Source organism: Mchenga conophoros, linkage group LG6 (assembly GCF_057382185.1).
Source record: "Mchenga conophoros isolate Kocher_MC1m ecotype Shallow Benthic linkage group LG6, M_conophoros_male_GT1.1, whole genome shotgun sequence".
Taxonomy (NCBI): Eukaryota; Metazoa; Chordata; class Actinopteri; order Cichliformes; family Cichlidae; genus Mchenga; species Mchenga conophoros.
The window spans coordinates 9,189,891-9,209,221 of NC_140531.1; the positions used below are offsets into that span (position 1 = coordinate 9,189,891).

The 19,331-nt window shown below is 37.8% G+C and overlaps 2 protein-coding genes across 2 annotated transcripts; both read left to right on the forward strand.

The window, feature by feature from the left end:
• Positions 1 to 1,030: 1,030 nt before the first annotated feature.
• LOC146572043 (uncharacterized) lies at positions 1,031 to 2,530 on the forward strand. Its single transcript, XM_085278438.1, has 2 exons — positions 1,031 to 1,040; positions 2,159 to 2,530. Exon 2 carries the CDS (start codon positions 2,162 to 2,164, stop codon positions 2,528 to 2,530), a length of 369 nt encoding a protein of 122 aa, XP_085134564.1. The 5' UTR covers positions 1,031 to 1,040; positions 2,159 to 2,161.
• Positions 2,531 to 4,511: 1,981 nt separating this feature from the next.
• On the forward strand, positions 4,512 to 16,687 carry rac2 (Rac family small GTPase 2). Its single transcript, XM_085276078.1, has 7 exons — positions 4,512 to 4,643; positions 10,792 to 10,863; positions 12,836 to 12,953; positions 13,839 to 13,901; positions 14,533 to 14,692; positions 14,999 to 15,132; positions 16,337 to 16,687. The coding sequence occupies exons 1-6, from the start codon at positions 4,609 to 4,611 to the stop codon at positions 15,127 to 15,129; spliced, it is 579 nt and encodes a 192-aa protein (XP_085132204.1). The 5' UTR covers positions 4,512 to 4,608; the 3' UTR covers positions 15,130 to 15,132; positions 16,337 to 16,687.
• The last annotated feature ends 2,644 nt before the right edge of the window (positions 16,688 to 19,331 follow it).

Here is a 19,331-nt window from a genome sequence, read left to right on the forward strand (position 1 = left end):
CAAACAGGTCAGCCTTCAAAATAAAAGGGTTAATAAACGAATTTGTCAGAGATTTAATTTGATCAAAGAGGGTCTTTTTTTTTCATGTTTCATTTCAGGATGCAAGAAGTCAACTTTTCCATTTATGTTTTTAAACGCATATTAACAGAAACAGTCGGGGTAAAACACAGGTGTAAAAAAGAAAAGAAAAGAAAAAAACTCTTTTGCACAGGTTTGTGGACCTGAGATATCTGCAAATATCTTCCACTGTTATGTAGTTGAATCTTCGAGTGTTCTGTACGTCAAAGCTGAAAAAAACTAGCTAGGAGACGAGTTTGGAAAGCATTACTATCATGTTATCATATGATGAGGTGAGCCACGAAGCCTTGAGATATATTTATCGCAATTACAGGTGACTTTATTTAACTAAAATGTGATACCTTTATTTTGAAGGCTGTGTGGCTTTCCTGCTCTGCTTAACGTAGTGTACTCTCTCTCTCGGGCTGATTTGACAGCTGAAAGCTCGCACTGTTGAAAAACCAACAAGTAGTTAACGGGTTGAATTTTGCATGTTGCATCCTGCCAAGGTAACCATACACAAATTGAGGTTTTACAGCAGTTTAAACACACTTTGGAAACGGAAGTAAAATTATTCAAGGAATTATTCAGGAGGAAAAAATAGCATGTGAATATAAAGTCCTCATAATTAAACCTGACATTATAACTATTATAAAAGCGAGGTGTTAATGTGTATTCTGAATAATGTTTTTTTTTTTTCAAAAAAAGTGATGTGAGAAGTCGAACAAATGTAAGAAAAACAATAGTTTAAATAGCTGTGAAAGATAAAGGAAGAGCAACTGTGCTGTACAAGCTCAGGGTTTTAAACGTGAGTCAATAGCAAAAACTGTTGCTAAAGTGCCATCTAGTGGTTGGAGATGAACATCACAAATGCTGTTTTTCTTGCGTGGTTGTATGAAGGCGTGTTTTTGTCTTGCTTAATGGAAATAGTTCAACATTTGCCGTCATCTTACAGCTTCCTGGAAACAGTATCTTTGGGCCAGGTATTGTTGATCTAATGCTTATAAACATTTAGTAGTATCTCTGAAGAAAATCTAGACTGGTTTCAAGCAGAGTATTACACCGAAAAAAAGCCCTTTCAAGAGGTTTTAATGACAGGCTTTTAACTGTTTGGGGTAACTGAGGGCTCTCTCTGTTTATATGATTGCCTTGGGGTCATTTTGGTGGTGGTCAGAGGGCCCGGTGGCGCCAGTGTCCGGCAGCCTCGCCTCTGTCAGTGCGCCCCAGGGTGGCTGTGGCTACAATGTAGCTTGCCATCACCAGTGTGTGAATGTGTGTGTGAATGGGTGGATGACTGGTTGTGTAAAGTGCTTTGGGGTCCTTAGGGACTAGAAAAGCGCTATACAAATACGGGCCATTTACCATTTTTTAAAAAAACACAACTTCTCCTTACTTTGCATTGCAGATGATCTACAACTATGTCTGCCTATACAAACCATGTTGCTTCATCACCTGCAAACTGTACACAATGCAGCAGCTTGTCTTTTGAGAGGAAAGAAACAGGATGATTACAACAGCATTGCACCATCACAAGACCCACCTCAAAACGCCATTTTTTATTTTAAGACTACAGTGAGGCCAAAAAACTAGTTCATGCTTTTATTACTTCTAGGCTCAACTATTATAATTCTCTCATAGTACTCATAGGCTGTACTAATGATCCAACATGCTTCAGCTGCTTCTGATTTTTGGGGTTTCTCTGTTTTCTTTGTATTATTCTAAAGACTTACCTTACAATATAAAGTACATATATAAATAAAACTGCACCTACTGCACCCTACTACTGAACTTTTATAGCCATACACCCCGACTACATCAATGACGTCTATGAACCAACTGCTCTTGTAGATTCTTAAATGTAGGCATAAAAATGGGAGGTGAGAGAGTCTTTTTAGTGGTGGCCTCTAATCTTTGGATCAACCTACCTTTTCACATAAGAGATGCCCAGTCACCCAAATATTTTAAAACACCTAAAAAAAACCTACTTATTCTTGTTGGTACAGTATATCCTGGCCTTTATTGTGGCCTTGTTTGTTTCTATTGTTTTATTTGATGGTATTTTTTAAATTTATTAGAGTTCATGATTTATTGTGTTTTTCAGGGCATGTTTATTGTTGATTTGTATTGTTACAAGCTGGAGAACTCAGGAGTGGACCATCACCCCACTACATGGATACTGGACTACCTCACTGACCGACCACAGTATGTGAGAACTCAGGGCTGTATGTCGGACAGGGTCTTCTGCAGTACGGGGGCCGCACAGGGAACTGTTCTGGCTCTGTTCCTCTTCATCATCTACACTGCAGACTTCTCCCACAACTCCACCCAGTGCTTCCTGCAGAAGTTCTCTGTTGACTCTGCAATAGTCGGCCTCATCTCTGATGGGGACGACAAGGAGTACAGAGAACTGACCCACAACTTTGTGGACTGGTGCCAGCAGAACTACCTCCAGATCAACACTAATAAAATATAAGGCACAAACATCCTCCACTACAACCACTAAACATTCAAGGTATGGACATTGAGGCTGTGGACAGCTACAGGTACCTTGGTGTTTATCTGAACAATAAACTGGACTGGACTCATAATTCAGATGCCTTCTACAGAAAAGGGCAGAGCAGGCTGTACCTGCTGCAGAGACTCAGGTCTTTTGGAGTGAAGGGCCACTCCTTCTATGTCTCTGTGGTGGCCTCAGCCACCTTTTACAGGGTGGTCTGCTGGGATGGCAACATCTCTGCCGGGGACAGGAAGAGACTGAAAAGGCTTTTCTGGAGAGCCAGTTGTGTTCAAGGATGCCCTCTGGAGCCAGTGGAGGTGGTGAGTGATAGAAGAATGGTTGCCAAGCTGTCATCCCTGTTAGACAACATCTCCCACCCAATGGAGGAGACTCTGACAGCACTGAGCAGCTCCTTCAGTGGGAGACTGCGGCACCCACGATGCGGGACGGAGAGATTTCGCAGGTCTTTCCTCCCCACTGCTGTCAGACTCCACAACAAAGACTTCAACTGATCAAGCACACACATCCACACATGTGCAATAACACTAAGTGCAATACTCTTTATCTGACAACATTGTATTTTACTCAGTTGTATATGGTATTTGTATTCTATTTCTATTCTATTAGATAGTATTTTATTCTATTAAATTCTATTATGTACAGTATTTTTATTCTCATTCTTTTGGAGATTATGTATCGAAATTTCAGGAGAGGGACCACACCTCCAAACACGCTCCTTCTGGCTGTCATCTATATAGGTTCCCCCAGTTCTGCAAGCTGTTCATTCTCGTTTACGTGCCCCTCCCTCCCTTCTTTTTCTCCATTCTTTAACTTCTTCGCTTCTATTTAGTTCATGGGGATCTGCCAGGCCTGGGAGCCATCGCCAGTCCCCTTCGAGGCCTTCCCCAAACCGCAGCTCAATTCATGTCAAAGCCATTCACCTTTACCTACTAAAACGCTGTCAAACCTAAAGATGAGGACGTGGCCCAGCTAGTGAAGTTATCTTATTCTATTCCTGTGTTTTTCTAATTTTTGCTATGTAACTTTGCACTGTCCACTTTCTGCTTTAACAAAACAAATTTCCCACATGTGGGACTAATAAGGGTTTTATCTTATCTTATCTTATCTTATCTTGTGTATATATTTTGTATTGCGTTCATGTGCATTACTTGTTGTTTTAAATCTTTAAAAAAGTAAATTTGAACTTGACTAGATGCATGTTTTTGGATTATGATGAGGTGGGAGTGCCCATGCATACATTAGGACAGCATTTAGGATGCTGGGTTAGCATCACAATACCACATTTACAGACACATAACTTGAAGTTAACCGACAATAAACACTTATTTTCAGGTGGGTACTTGTATCACTCACACTGTGAGGACATACATGTCTTTTATAGTATCAGGAGTGCACCAGGAGGGATAACAAGGTTTAATGTTGTTTTAAGATGAAGGTAACCATTAGACACATACTGCAGAAAACACCAGGAAGTGAATGTGAGTAAGTGTTATGTTGTGTAAACCAAGGGAAATGTGTGAGTGCATGTCTTTAATTAATGAGGTTTATGGAATTCAATCTTTTATAGTAAATTGAAATTTGAGGTAGATTAATTTTAACTTCCATATGTTCCGGACATGCTGGTCTGCATTTACTGAATGGTAAATGCCCAAAAGAAGAGGAAGTTTAAAATAAAGCTCTTATTGTTCGCAGAACCTTCCTCTTTGTAGCCATTTCACAGCTTCTTCTCTCTTGCAACAGAGACTGCTTTTCAACACCCTTCACATTAATTTTTTTATGGGTGTCTTATTGGTATTGGTATCTTTTCAGCTTAAGGTCTGTTGTTTGAAAGAAAAAAAGAACAAAACAGGAAGAAGGCGATGAGTGCAAAAATGAAGGGAGAGAGGCTGAGTAAGAAAAAAAAGAAGCAGCAAAAGAAGGGGGAGGGAGGTGTGCAACAATTTCCTGTAGTTGCATGCTCTTCAGCGTCTCTCGGCCTTCCTCTCTGAGTCTGTTTCAGAGTGAAGAGCACAGACGAAGCTGAGCGGAACAGGATGCAGGCTATCAAATGTGTGGTCGTGGGAGATGGGTATGCTATTATTTTACTAATTTTAACCAGTGTGTTATAAATTAAAGGGGCCTTCAAGCTTTGAATTACACAGTGGTCGCCCAGCTGACGCATAAATGGGGATTGGCCCCAGGCTCTGAATTTCAGGGTAATCAGATAGAGCTGTCAAAGGTTGTCACATGGTAGGAGCAACAGTTTGATCCACTTCAGCGAGATTACTGTGCGGTTCAGCGTAAAAGTGTAAAAGAAACTTCTGTACTTGTGTTTTATGTCCAGTGTTAACATGTAGATCTTAAGGTGTGTATTTGACAGCGGTGATTCACACTGAGCGCGCTGGATGAGCCATGCAGGCCACAACATGCAGGAAAATGCTTTAAAGCAGCAGAACTCCTCTTCAAAGATGAAAATCCGATAGATGCCACAAAGATCAGTTGAGAAAATACAAACAAAGTGGGAAAAAAGTATGACTAAAAAAAGAAGAGGCAATAAAGAAGCAGAAGCTCAAACGTGTAAATGATTAACCTCATTGTGTTTTTGACATCTGAAAAGTTGTTGAATTTATTTGCCCTAAAGGGCGAAATGTGCTCGCGTAAGAAGTTTGGATGAGCCACCGTCTGCCATCAAATGCGTTTATCGTTGAAGGTGGGGCAAAATGGCTGGCTGTTAAAGTGAAGGGAATTGTAAAGCGGAAGTTCTACAGTTGTTTCTCAAAAATAGTTCAGTAAACACTTTAACACATGCAGTTCACCATCCAGAGGTAGCACACGGGTACTGCAGCGTGTGTGCAGAGCTTCCTGGTGTGTGACACTGATTTAAAAAAAATGCAGAGAGAGAAGCCGTAACAGTGACGTGTGTAAATATTTGGAAAGGGAAACATGTGGTGTTGGCTCTATTTCATTTACCACGCTACATTTACATAAAACCCTTTTTTTAAATTGAAAGCCTTTGATTGTCAGCTAATGAAAAAGACCTTGCATGAAAAATAACAGTTCAAGTGATTTAAACAAATCCAAAACATGATTTAAGTTTTGACATTTAAAAAAATTAATTGTGTGTTTTCTCAAATATTCTTTGTAGTGTTCAAAACAAGCATCAATTATTGGCTGTTGACAGGAGACCAACAGTAGTCAGGTTTTATGTTAACCATACTTTGATAATTTTTTTGTTGTGTTTAAATAACTTGTTTTGTTGTTTTTCTTAAAAAGCTGTTTTTTAGTAGCTGCCAATCAAAAGCTTCCATTAAAAAAAGGTTTTATGTAATTTAAGTGTGCTAAAGTCAATAAAGACAGTTCACTAAAAAGAAGTGACAAAATGTGTAAAACAAACAAACAAGCATTAGTAATAATAAGTCACTGACGTGAAAATATGCTGCTACAATAAACACTGCAGAGGTAAACATGCTGAACTTTTTGTAGATCTTGTTTCATTACTTCTGACTCCGCTCCAGAACTTGACCTAGATTTCAGTTCCGCCTTTATTACTTGTTTCTTTACAACTAGTGCTGTGTACAAACTAGTACTGCAAATTTTACAATCCAGATACCAAGTAAATACAGGGTCAGTACTGCGGATACCAATACTCGCACTTTTAACCTATAAGGAAAGCCTATATAGGTAAGTGCAGTGTATCACGACTTATGAGACATGCCATTATTAATTTGCAAATTCTAAAAACATTTGAATGATTTTTACTTTCCACAATAATTAGAAAAAACAAGAAAACACACCTTTTAGTTTCTCGTGAATTTTCAAACTGGGTTTTTTGGAGACCCAGAATTTACTGTTCATGTCTCAAAAGCACGTTGGGTCAGCTTCTGTTATTAAATATTCTATAGGGTACAAATAAAATAGACTTGCAGTCAACACAAACAGGTTTAGACCTTTTTTAATAGGTTGTTTAAGGAATATTATGTCATGTGCAAAAGAAATAATTTATTTAACAGATTCAGTGGACTACAGACTGAACTTAAAGCACTTAATCAATCTGATACCAATATCTGTGTCTGTATCAATATTTGGATTAATTCGTTCACCTCTATTAAAAACACAACACTAAGACAAAGGCAGTCAGTTCACTTCAGTGGGTTACACAAGCAGGAGGAAGAGCTTGGAGATGTGCCCAGTTTTACACCTGCGCCCATATGAATAAAAGGAAATATTGTGAAAAGGTTTTCAAAATGTTGCCTTTTAAAATATTTGAAAGCTACATTGCAAATACCCAGCCAGCCCTTTTGAAAGTCTGTATCGTTTCATGTGACAGCCAGAAAGCTAATGATGGTGGTGGTAATTTCCACATTTATTTCTCATTTTTGATCACCTCTGCTAGGCGCTAACAGTGTATATATAGATACATACACACAGTAGTTAAACTTAACTGCTGATGGAGAAGAGGAAGTCGGTTTCATGTTGTAGGGAAGTCTGCTGCAAGAGTCGTGGTATTTACAGTTTAACAGCACAAGCATTTAAATGCAATCAGAGCTCATCAGCTGTGTTGCAAAATCCATCTTCTTTAACCCATTTTACTCCACAAATAAGAGTTTTAAATAAGAAATAATTATTTGAAATAATAATAAATAATTTCAAATAAGAACAACAGAAGTAATGTGAATGATTTAAGCGTATGGTTTAATTAGCAGCCAAGTTAATGAACATCCTACAGTCTGATGACTGACTCATTAAAACCTTACAAAACAAACAGGTGCGTTTAAAGGCAAATGGGGCAGTGGGTTATAAATGTTAAATTAAATATAACACTAGAAAGAAAATAAATTTGGAGAGCCACACCACAGCTATTTGTATTGTACATAATTTGACAGGTTTTCAAGATAGTCCTTGAAAAGTAGAGATGACAGCAGCTAACTTGCTGTTTTTCAAAGAAAGCATCATTAATGTGCCTGAACTGAAATAAAATGAAGTTTCTGTCTATTGTGATTCTTATAGCGAAGTCGCTTTTTCTCGGAAAAAGCTAGCGTTCTGTTGCTTTCTGCTGGCAGGTCAGTTAAGGACAGAAACACGTCCCTGTGCAAGTGTATATAAACATTTCTGAAACTTACATGGGTGTATAAGCAGTAGCTGGTTGTGGTGGTTGAAGCTGACCTCTGTCAGGAAATTGTCTGCTGCTGCTGTTTTCATGCCTGAAGTCAAAATGTCGGATGTTAGAAAGTGGCTCGTGGTGCTGTCACATTCCTAAAACTCAGAGAAAGACAATTTACCACTGGTTGCTGCACATACAACATTTTTAAGGACTTGTGAGCATCCCGGTGAAGGTGGAAGCCCAGATTTGTACTTCTTGTCTCTTGCATGCCTTCTTTCCTGTCTTCCTTCTCTCACCCCAACCGGTCGCAGCAGATGGCCCCGCCCCTCCCTGAGCCTGGTTCTGCTGGAGGTTTCTTCCTGTTAAAAGGGAGTTTTTCCTTCCCACTGTCACCAAAGTGCTTGCTCATAGGGGGTCACATGATTGCTGGGTTTTTCTCTGTATGTATTATTGTAGGATCTACCTTACAATATAAAGCACCTTGAAGCGACTGTTGTTGTGATTTCATGCTGTATAAATAAAATTGAATTTAATTGACTTCTCCTGCTAAAGTGAGTGCTGAGTTAGCAGTTATATGTGTATGTGTTAGTCCCCATAGGGAAATAGTTCCTCTGCATTTAACCCATTCACGCAGTGAAGCAGTGGGCAGCCACCAATGCAGCGCCCGGGGAGCAGTGTGTAGGGACAGTACCTTGCTCAGGGGTACCTTAGGGTAGCCGTTCAGTGGAGTTGAACCCCCGACCTTCCGATCATGGGGCCACCATTCTACCTACTGAGCTATATGACAATTAAAGCACAACAGTTATACAGCTACAGATATAATTTGTAAAATAAAGTAAACCTAATGAGTAACAAAAAAGTCAAGCCCCCTTTGAGAAATTAAAGTTTACTCAGTTTTATTTTTTCTTACATGCAGTTGTAGAGCTATGCAGCTAGCTAACTGACACCATTTGGCCTCAGTCTGGTTGAAACCATTCATCACCATATATTCACTTTTTATTCTTTTTAGACGGGACCAAAAGAAATGAAATGTCACAATAGGTTAAAACGATAGGATAAAACATGTTCATGGAAAAGCAGATTATGAAGCAGACAGAGAGAGATGTGAGGCAGAAATCTTTTTTCTTTCCTTTTTTTTGAAAGCTCGGTGTGGCCAGTTCCTGTTTTCAGCTCAAACCGATGCTTCTGAAACAGCGCGGTTCCTTTTTGACTCACACACGACCACAAAGCACACGCATGTAATGCTATACTTATGAGACCCTTTAGTGGCATTATTTAATGTGTGACCCACATCCCTGACTCAACCTCTGCATTCGACCTAAACCCTGTTTTAACCTTAACAGTGAGACTAAATCTTAAACCCACACGAGCCTTTGGAAAAAGTTACAAACTGACAACATTTCATCAGACTCGACCTCTAAAACTCAGAGTTGTCCTCACAAAGACAGAAATGCTCACAGGCACTCTGACGCTTATCTGCGTTGCTCATATCACTACTGAGTCATCTCGTCAGCAGGGCTGGTCTTTTTTAAAATGCTAACTTTTGGAATGACTGTCATTTTGTAGTTTCTGTGTCATGCATTTTTTTTCTAGTCAGAACATATTTGGATTTTATAATTAATAAAAAATTTAATTCACTAGCCACAAAGTATAAAAGTTTGTTGTTGTTGTTGTTGTTATTAATGTTGGTGCTGAAAAACACTAAAATATATACTCAGTACACTTGTACTATAACACTAAGCAGCCATGAAAGTAAAGAAACGTGCTAACAAGTGCACCCACAGATCCCTCAATGGAAGCGTCAGTTGATAATAATGATGTGTCATCCCTTCCATATTTTTGTATAACTACGTTTAATAATATACAATATAATAATAATACTTAAAAGAATTAAATATGAAAACCAAAAATTATTTTGTATATGAGAAATATGCCAACATGTTTATTTGATTTACATATTAAACATAAAAAGGTTTTTGGGGGGAGAGAATGGGGGAAGCTCAATTTCTTCTGTCTGATAATAGTTCAAAGTTCCACAAAATTATTAATCTTATTGTGGGATTTTAAAATATTTCTATTGTGTTAATGTGGTTTGAGTAAAAGGTGGGAGTATGTGAGAGTTTCGAGCAAAACCATCGAGAAGACCAGTATAAACCTGCTTTATTTGACAAACGCTTGTACGTCACAAATGTCTTTTATGGCACAGAGTCACAGGCAGACTGAGAAAAAAGGACGAGCTGATGGTTTCCTTGCAGACTGGATTTGCTTGGTTATTTATGTAAGCAAAAAAAAAAGAAGGTTATTTATCAATAAGTGTGATAAAGACTGATCCAATCAGGGGTTCTGATCTCCGTCTGTCAGATAAGAGACTCTACAGAATTCTGTTTATTTATTTATTAACCTTTATTTAACCAGGAAAAGTCCCATTGAGATTAAAAACCTCTTTTTCAAGGGAGTCCTGGCCAAGAGGCGACAACACGTTGAAATTTGATGAAACAAAAAGACTGAAGCCACTCCTCCTAGCTTATGACCAATCAGATGTATCCAGAGTGTAATCAACATGAAATATGAGTGCTGCAGTGAAACCAGGCCTCGAGTTCTTTGTGCTGCTGTTGAAAATGCTGGCAGCAAATCTGTGGAAACTAAATAAGAAGCAGGCTAGCTGATACTTGCTGGATCACCTTGCAGGCAGCCATGCAGTTTCATCACTGTGGATGTTGGGACAAGCTGAACACAGATTACTGAATTTCTGCAAATTAGAAACACAAAAACACTGTTTACAGATGTCAGCGTGCCCATGAAATCTGTATTTGTTGAATGTTTTGTTTTTGACCGTGACAGTATTTTCGAACAATGACGTCAACAAAGGAACTGGGGGAGTTGCTCACAGAGTAAATATAATGCACTTCCAGAAAACATTTAAACTTGGAGTGTGACTGATGTGTATAGGCGTGCATATTGCATCATCTCCTGTCAGTACTATATATTTTTTTCTTTATATATATATATATATATATATATATATATATATATATATATATGGAATAGCAACATTTACTGTCTCTTGTGTTTTTTTCTTGTCATTCTCTATGTCTCTTTCCTGACTTCTCTTTGTCTTTTTACTTGTGTTATACAGAGCTGTGGGTAAAACATGTCTTCTCATCAGTTACACAACCAATGCCTTCCCCGGAGAGTACATTCCTACTGTGTGAGTACTACAAACAAACATCTACACACACAGAAATACAGACATAAACACTTTCGCGGTCTCTCTGTGAGGCACCTACAGGTACATGCGCATGTCTTCATTGATCAGTTGTGCACTGTGTCAGGACACACGGACAAATATTATAGAGAAGATGCACACATGTGCTGCAGTCCATCTGGAGATGTCTGACTGTAACACAGGCAGGTTTGGGCTGGCAGCAGCCTGCAGGTTATTAAAACATATTTGTGGTTCAAAGCGTGTTTGATCAAACGTCAGCTGCTTTCTGCACACGGTGAAAGAAAAGAGGAAAGAAGTGAGATGGGCTTTTCTTTTTTTAAAACAATAAATATCGCTGTGCACCTGAGGTCCTGACAGCGCTGGAATTGAACAAGTCAAGTACTAGAGTGTTGTATGTCCATGCAACACAATAGTTTTGCTACATTTTGAATGGACATTTGAACAGCTTAATGTAAAATTCAGTTAAATATGAATCTAATATGTGAAGTATATTTAAATGCATTGTTTTTATATAAACTAACCTTCTCCATAGTAAATGTTTAAAAAAGATAACAATATTACTCGATTAGCAACTGTTTTTCAAATCCAATCTGATCCATTTTCCTGTATACATTTATTTATTATTATTATTATTTATTATTGTAAATATTCTTGAGGTTTGGGCAATTGGTTTAAAACACTATACAACCTTTTTGGCCATTAAGTCTCATTAATCACTTTGCTTGTTGTTTCTACAGTTTTACAAACCAAAATTAAAAGTTTTAATTGGCAAATTAATAATTAGCACAATCTATAATGTAAACAGTCAGAAATTTAAGCCCAACTTGGAATATGCAGGACATTAGAATATTGAAAGAAATATTGAAAGAAATAAAATGAATATTTCTACAATGATCAGCACTTTTACTTCAGCAAAAAATTGAATGCTTCTTCCACCAGTGGGTGCTGGTGCCTACTTCAAACTTTCACATAAAATAAAAAAAATAAAACCATATAAAGGAACACAGTCCATAAATATTACATGTAAGCCATATTAGAATGAAGGCAATAAAAGATCTAGGGAAGCACAATAAATGATTATTAGACAGGTTATATTAAACCTCAGATTTTCAGTGATGTAATGCTGCACTCTGCAACATGAAGGACCAGAACTTCATAAAAATGACTATGAGTCATCACATTTACTTCTTCAGGTGCAACTATTTAGCAACATGTGAACCCACCGTATATTAAACTGGAAACCCAGAAATATAAACACCAACATTGAGAAATTAAACTGTTATGCTTCTTTGTGACCACACGAGGGCAGCCCTGCCTTATTATGTGTCATTGTCGTGTTGAGGCTGTGTGCAGGCAGTAGTGATGGCAAGGAGGACCCAATGTGCAGACACTCGGACCCAGAAAGTAAACTCAAACTCAGTTTTATTGCTAGATGGCAAACAGAGAACTGGCAAAACTGAGAATACAAAAACTAAACTGAAAATAACAACAACCTGAACTGGCAGACGGACAGATAGAAAACACAGCATGAAATGAGGGTAGATCGCGACACAAGAACACTAAAACTCTAAAAAGAAAACACACAGAGAACCTAAACTAAGAATAATCCTATAAGCCATTAGGCAAAGCTAGAATATAATGAAATAAACAAAATCAAAGAGCCAAAAACACAAAACACTGGGTCGACGACCCAGGCACCCTAACAGCTATGCTCTTATACTAGACATGGTTAATATGACTTGTGTGTCAAACTAACCAAAGTAATGTTGTTGGTTGATGTTTTCGTGAACAGTGATATTTCAAGTATGGTTGTAGTTTTTTCCCCCATTATAGGAGTTTAACTGGTTAAACAATCAGTGAACTGAAGGATTGTTTAATTAATAAATAACCAATGAAATGAAAGGCTGCCTGAGACTGGTTGACCAATCGTTGACCTTCTCTTCTCTCCCCACAGATTCGACAATTATTCAGCTAATGTGATGGTGGACAGCAAGCCGGTCAACCTGGGCCTCTGGGATACAGCTGGACAGGAAGATTATGACAGGCTCCGCCCACTGTCCTACCCACAGACGGTACAGAATCACACATACACACACAAAGCACTCGTACAGCTCATTAGAACAAGGGGGTTTTAACATTATGTGTTATAAACAATGTGTATCATATGTACCACTTACTTTCATGCTTTTAGCCATGAGATAACTACGATAAACACACAACATGTGGTAGAGTAGCTGAAGTAGTTGTTTTACATTTAACCTGATCTTCTCCACAGTAGAAACGAAACATAATTTCGTCCTTTCGAAATAAATATTTCAAGTCAGCACTTGTGAAACTGCATTCTCAAGGACATTTCAAAAAACCTTTGTCCCTAATAAAATAGCCGACTTTAATAGATCCAAAACGTCCAAAACAGGAGTTACGCTTAGTTTTCAGTAAGGACACAGGGGTCTGAATCCAGTGTTAGACCATTTTTATTAGTTTCTTTATTAGTTATCATGAGTTATTAGTCAAGTTTATGACTTTATGACTTGCAGTTTAGTTTTGCAAGTTTCTGTTTATTTGGGTTTAGGCACCATGACTAATTGATTAGTTTTAGGTTAATATAGACCTTCTGTCAGTATTACAAAACTTGCCAAAAGTGATGAGTGCTGCTCAGTCTGATATCTGCCCAGATGTCTGAAAAGAAGAAACAGTAGAAAAATCAAGAAAATACATGGAAAACATGTTGTTTATTGTAAATATAAATGTTATAATAAATATAAACAAATGCAAGCAAGATATGCTTTCTTCCAGATGTAATGTGGAAAGCATTTCAATTTTGTGAGAACTCAACTTTTAGAGCTTGGCAAGAAGTAATGGACATAAAGTTACACAGACAGAACTTATATAACATGTCAGCTAATTAAAACTGCAGCAGCTATTCTAATTCTTTGTCTCCTTGTCTCTCCATCCAGGATGTTTTCCTAATCTGCTTCTCCCTGGTTAGCCCGGCATCCTATGAGAACGTCAGAGCTAAGGTGAGTTTTGGCTGTTTTTTATGAGGCCTGTCTCTCAGCTGCCAAGGAACAAAATGTAAAAAGGAACAAAAGGAACAGAAATATGCAAATTTCTAACTGTGTTTTATTAAAACTTCCACAGTTGGTTAAATATTAGCATGGTAAGACGCTGAAAATAAAGTGACTGAAAGAAACAGCAGTAGATCTCATCAGGTAATACCCCAAAACTCCATGGAAATAGCTGCTTTGTGAGCAAGCTACTCCACAACACAGATTTACCAGTCATAGCCCACAACAATCACTGGCTTGTGGTTTACCTGAGAAAATAAGAGGGAGGAGAAAAATAGTAATTTATTATAGAGAAAAATAATAGGTACTTGGATAAAGAAATGGAGGAAAAACCCAAACAGATCTGAAAATAAATATGAATGAATGATTGATGCTGTGTGTGAGAGTTGGATGATGTATTTCTCTCATTTCATAGCATTGTTTTTCGTGTTAAGCCTTCATCCACCTTTCTGTAACACCTGGCATCAGAGCTTCATCTCCCTCCGCCTTTGATTCTGTTTTTTGCCTCTAACACGTTCCTTGATTTTGCGTGTTCCCCTTTCTTGCCTCTTATTTAGTTTTCCTTTACTCTGTATTCTGCCAGTGGTACCCTGAGGTCCGTCACCACTGCCCCTCCACGCCCATCATCCTGGTTGGCACTAAGCTGGATCTGAGGGATGAAAAGGATACCATTGAGAAACTGAAGGACAAGAAGCTGGCGCCTATCACCTATCCACAGGGCCTAGCTCTGGCTAAGGAGATAGGTCAGTCACTCTTACTTTATTTGCTTGAAAAGCACTTTAAGATTTGAAGCTCTCCTCACCAGTGAAGATATGAAACTAGCAGATGAAGATGCTAGAGAACTTTGTAGCCTGACTGCCTCTGCAAATTTTTGTTATTCCCCTCATTTCCTGGCATCACAGTAAAAGTATAGTAGCTGTAGTTGACTATAGTGTTCTTTGAAAGTTGAACTTATTCTTCTCCACTACCAGCAAACCTTTCTTCTCTTACTTTGTCTTTGTAGTTCTTTCTCTTCTTTTATTAACATATATGTGTCTTCGCATGTATAGATGCAGTCAAATACCTGGAGTGCTCAGCCTTGACCCAGCGTGGTCTGAAGACTGTGTTTGATGAGGCCATTCGTGCCGTCCTCTGCCCTCAGCCCGCCAAGGTCAAGAAGAAGCCCTGCTCGCTGCTGTAAACGGTACGACTGAATAAAACACAGAGGAAGAGGAGGAGGAGAGATTAGACGTTTGAGAGAAGAGAGAAACAAAGTTAACTCGCTCATTAAATCAACACATAAAGTAGAGTAGAGGTTTGAGGGCTTCTTTTCTTTTCTTTGAACATAAGTCTGAAGCTATTCAATCAAGCCTTTTATTTGTCACATGCAATGTTTACATCTGCAGTGAAATTGGACCCCCCCCCCCCCCGAACATACATACGTATCAGCTCCAGCCTTGAGACCACAGCTGACACCGATATGGTAGCTGCATGAAATGATGGTGGTTTTCCTTTAGTGCGAACAACTGCATGTCAATTTCACAGTTGGTCTAACAGTCCGTCACTGGTCTCTCAGTCTCCCGTTGGAGAGCTTCTCTGAGATGTTATCAATCTTGTGCTCAGAGAGCAGAGACTGCCGTGAGCTTCTCCAAGATCTTATCCGTGCTGCGTTCAATGAGCCCATTTTGAGAAGTCACGACCCGTCCCATCATTTCCATCACAGCGGGCAGCCTTGTGGGGTTTTGAAAAGCCAATTCTGCTATCTTTGATAAGCCAGGGCCAAGCCAACTCCGAACAACAAGAACCCTGTTATCGTGGTTCCGAAAAGGTAGATGTCTACAATGTTCTCGATTGACAGTCCCGCCAGGCACACGACCCTCCAGTTCCTCCACCTGTCCATTGTGTATCCGGCAGGAAAGGACACTCGGACTTACTCAAGCCCAGGCTTCTCGTTGAGAAGAGCGTGTCAATTGCATTCAGGGACCAGTTGTTCAAATCCATAATTCCTCTTTTAGGTTGTAACAGACCGTGAGAGTCATCCAGGGCAAAAGTAGAAAAGTAGACGAGACTAGACAAGGACATTGAGAAGCCAAGCAGGAAAGAGAAGGAAGAGGGAGAGGAGAAAAGTGCGACTGCCTTCGTCCAGAGCCAAACGAGAAAGGAAACTGTAGACACTTATCACTAAGAGGTGATTCAGAAGTTTGTTCTTGCACATATAATGGACAGAAACATTAAAGAGAAAAGAAAAGACATAAATGAACACAACACAAGACAGAAAAGTTTCACATGCTTTGTACTCAATTTCATTTTTTTGCAGAGGAAAAATAAATTTGTCCTGAATATTGTTGGAGTAATTTTGTCCCACAGGCATCAATTTAACCCCATGATTTATGTGACCTTTGTTTTAGATTCTCACAGGAGCACAGAAGAAGAGAAAAGGACTGCAGACCCTGAAGAATATATGCAAATCTGCCATGTCTCTAATGTATATCTACAACTTTAAACAAAACAAAAAACCAAACAATGTATGGTGTGCAGGTTTGCTATTGTTTTAGAAATGCCAACGAGCTCTTCAGTCCAAATCCAGACGCTGCCCAGACAGGATTTCTTTGTAAAATATATCAGTTTAGAGATTATAGACCCTTTGAGTTTAAGTGTAAGTCTGAGAGCAGCATGCTGCCTTCATCTAAAGTACTGCCAACAATATATATGTGTTTCATGAAACCTAAAATAAAAATAACTTTTGTAACTGAAATAAACACAGTGTTTCAGTATGATTTGTTCACTGTGCTGTTTTCAGGGTGATGAATGTAAGGAGCAGAAATGGTCGTTTGTGAGGAAGCAAGCAACAAGCAAACTTGTGTCTGAATAAGATTTATTAACAAATGTATTATTTGTTGTGCTATTAAAATAAAAATAAAACATTTGATTGCACAAAAGATTCACATTATTTCTCCACAACATGTGACCTTTTGGATTGAATGCCTATACTCAACTATGGGGGATATAAAATTCTCATTTTGATACAGCTGCTGATATCGCCTATACTCTATCCTTATTTACATATTGTGGAGAACAGCATCTTTTTCTGGTGGTGGGTTGAAAATGTTCAGACTCAAACAGCACTTTCAGTTTTGCAGTTTAATGTTTGACCAGCTTTTTTGCCAAAACACCTTCATGTTTCAATCATTTTAGTAATCCTGTGAACAGTTAATCATGTCACATGGTGCTCAAGTCTTCAGCTGTGATTTTATTTGTTATTTAATTAATACAGTTTAATGTCTTATAATATAGATAGCTACACAGGCATACAGAGAGATTGTTTACTTTATTAATCCCCAGTGCGACTGAAGATTAAACTGAATATAAAGCATTTAAAAGAAGCTCAATCTTAAACTCATAACAGAACAGTAATGTTAGTCCATATAAAACTGATGTGGAATATTTTCCTCTTGAATTATTAGGTTAACTTTGATATTTTGTGGTTAGTTTGCCAGGATGATGACTGTCACCTCTCTGCCTTTCTGCAAGAGGCTCCATATGCCGCTGTTCTAGTGGATACTGTAAAAATAAATAAGCAATGATATATGATAATACATTATCATTAAACTCTTAACTATACAGTAGTAGTAAAAAATATTTTACTACTTTCCAAATATCAATGAAAGTATAGGCATTCATGTAATAATAATAATAATAATAATAATGAACATGAATTATGTTTCATTCACAAAATATTTTCTCTTGCCAGTTAGTATTGTATTGTAGTGGTATTGTAATTTTCAGGAGACTGACAGTAACAGAAATTAATTCCATAGACAAGAAATCAACATGGACGTGGACCGCCACACTGCAAAACATTTGGTAATCTTTTCTGAATGGTTTATAGTTATGACCCTATTAAGGATACACAGAAGACAATGGACGAATGGACAAAATAAAGCATGTAGAGTACTTTTCAAATTCTTTTTGGTGTTTGCTCAAATATGGGACCTTAAATAATTTTTTTTTAATAATATAATTTAACTAGACCATACCTAGAATTTTTTTGTGGTACATTTCCCTGATGACAGATCCTGATTTAATTTCATGGTTGGAAGGACCAGGAAAAATTCTAAAAATTGTTTGAGTTGAGACAAAATGACCCTATTAGCAAATCACCATCGGTTTAAGAAAGGACACAAAAAAATTCAGTTAACATACAAAATCTGATATGAAAGAGGCAACACACAGTCTAACTCTTTTGTTTTTATGTTGCATAATACAGAGAAAAACTGTTTTTACGACACTAATGATGCCAGTAACAGTCGCTGTTGGGGAGGACAGTTTACACTGAGCATGTGCAGTTTAAAGATGCCTTTTATTTTTAAGGAGGAAACCATCCTGAGCTGCTAGCTGTCCAGTTTAAAATCTATAGTGAAGCACTTTCTGATGTCTTCTTATTCCTTTTCAGTATTGTGGATGTTTTGTTCAATATTTCCTTTTTGATGTTTGTTTACCAGCCGTATTGGTATCAATACTTCCTGTTATTTAGCCGTAAATAGCCATTGTAGTGTCTTTGATTGAGATATGACTTATCGATCGTATTGATAATTTACGGAGAGCTTAGAGATGGATATCTGTGTAAGTAATGGCACAGCTTTTTTCCCCTTTTTTGTTTTTAGAATTAAGATTTTAAGAAAAGAAAAACAATTAAACCGTAGCTGAATCTGATCAGAGGAAAAGAGGTATCCGTCAGCTGTGACGCTGCGTTCTCGTTGATCTCCTTGAGATCTGAATGACATCAAACTTATTTTTGAAGTTTGCATTTACCCTGTTGTATTAAAAGAATACCTAAAGTTTCTTTTCCATTAGAGAATTTTTTGTTAACCTGTTTACTGGTCTTGATTATGCATCAAGTCAGAATCTGAAATTCATTTTTTTTAAAAAGGACGTAAAAACTCCCACGTTTTACAGCGTCGGCTATGCGGAGGCTGCCAGGCGTCGTATTTACACACCCATGGATGTTTAACTGTATTTATTGCGTACAAATAAATGTGAAATAAAGATAGCTTAAATGGAACAAGACTCTGTTTTAACACTTAATTCCTGCATCCACCTGTTTAAAATATATTATTTTAAAATAATGTGTTACATGACTACACAGAAGGATGTTTCAGCTCAGTATATAGCAAATAGAAAAAATATAAATAATTCTTAATTTTAAAATAAACATTAATCTGATTATTAAAAAAAATTATTGGACAAAAAGTACATGGAAAAAAGAACTCGGTGAAATGGAAAAAATAAAGTTCAATATCTTGAAAATCAAATAGAATACAAGCTTTGTTTTCTTCCTTGTTTTCTGTATTTATCTGTTTGTATAAGACAAACAGTTTATCATAAGTAACTGAAAGTCTTTCG

What these genes read in the sequence shown, in the direction of transcription:
- rac2 (XM_085276078.1), top strand. Translation starts at nt 4,609, where the DNA reads ATGCAGGCTATCAAATGTGTGGTCGTGGGAGATGG. An exon ending in CACTGTCCTACCCACAGACG is followed by an intron (nt 12,954 to 13,838) that starts GTACAGAATCAC and finishes CTCTCCATCCAG; the next exon opens with GATGTTTTCCTAATCTGCTT. An exon ending in ATGAGAACGTCAGAGCTAAG is followed by an intron (nt 13,902 to 14,532) that starts GTGAGTTTTGGC and finishes GTATTCTGCCAG; the next exon opens with TGGTACCCTGAGGTCCGTCA.
- LOC146572043 (XM_085278438.1), top strand. Translation starts at nt 2,162, where the DNA reads ATGTTTATTGTTGATTTGTATTGTTACAAGCTGGAGAACTCAGGAGTG.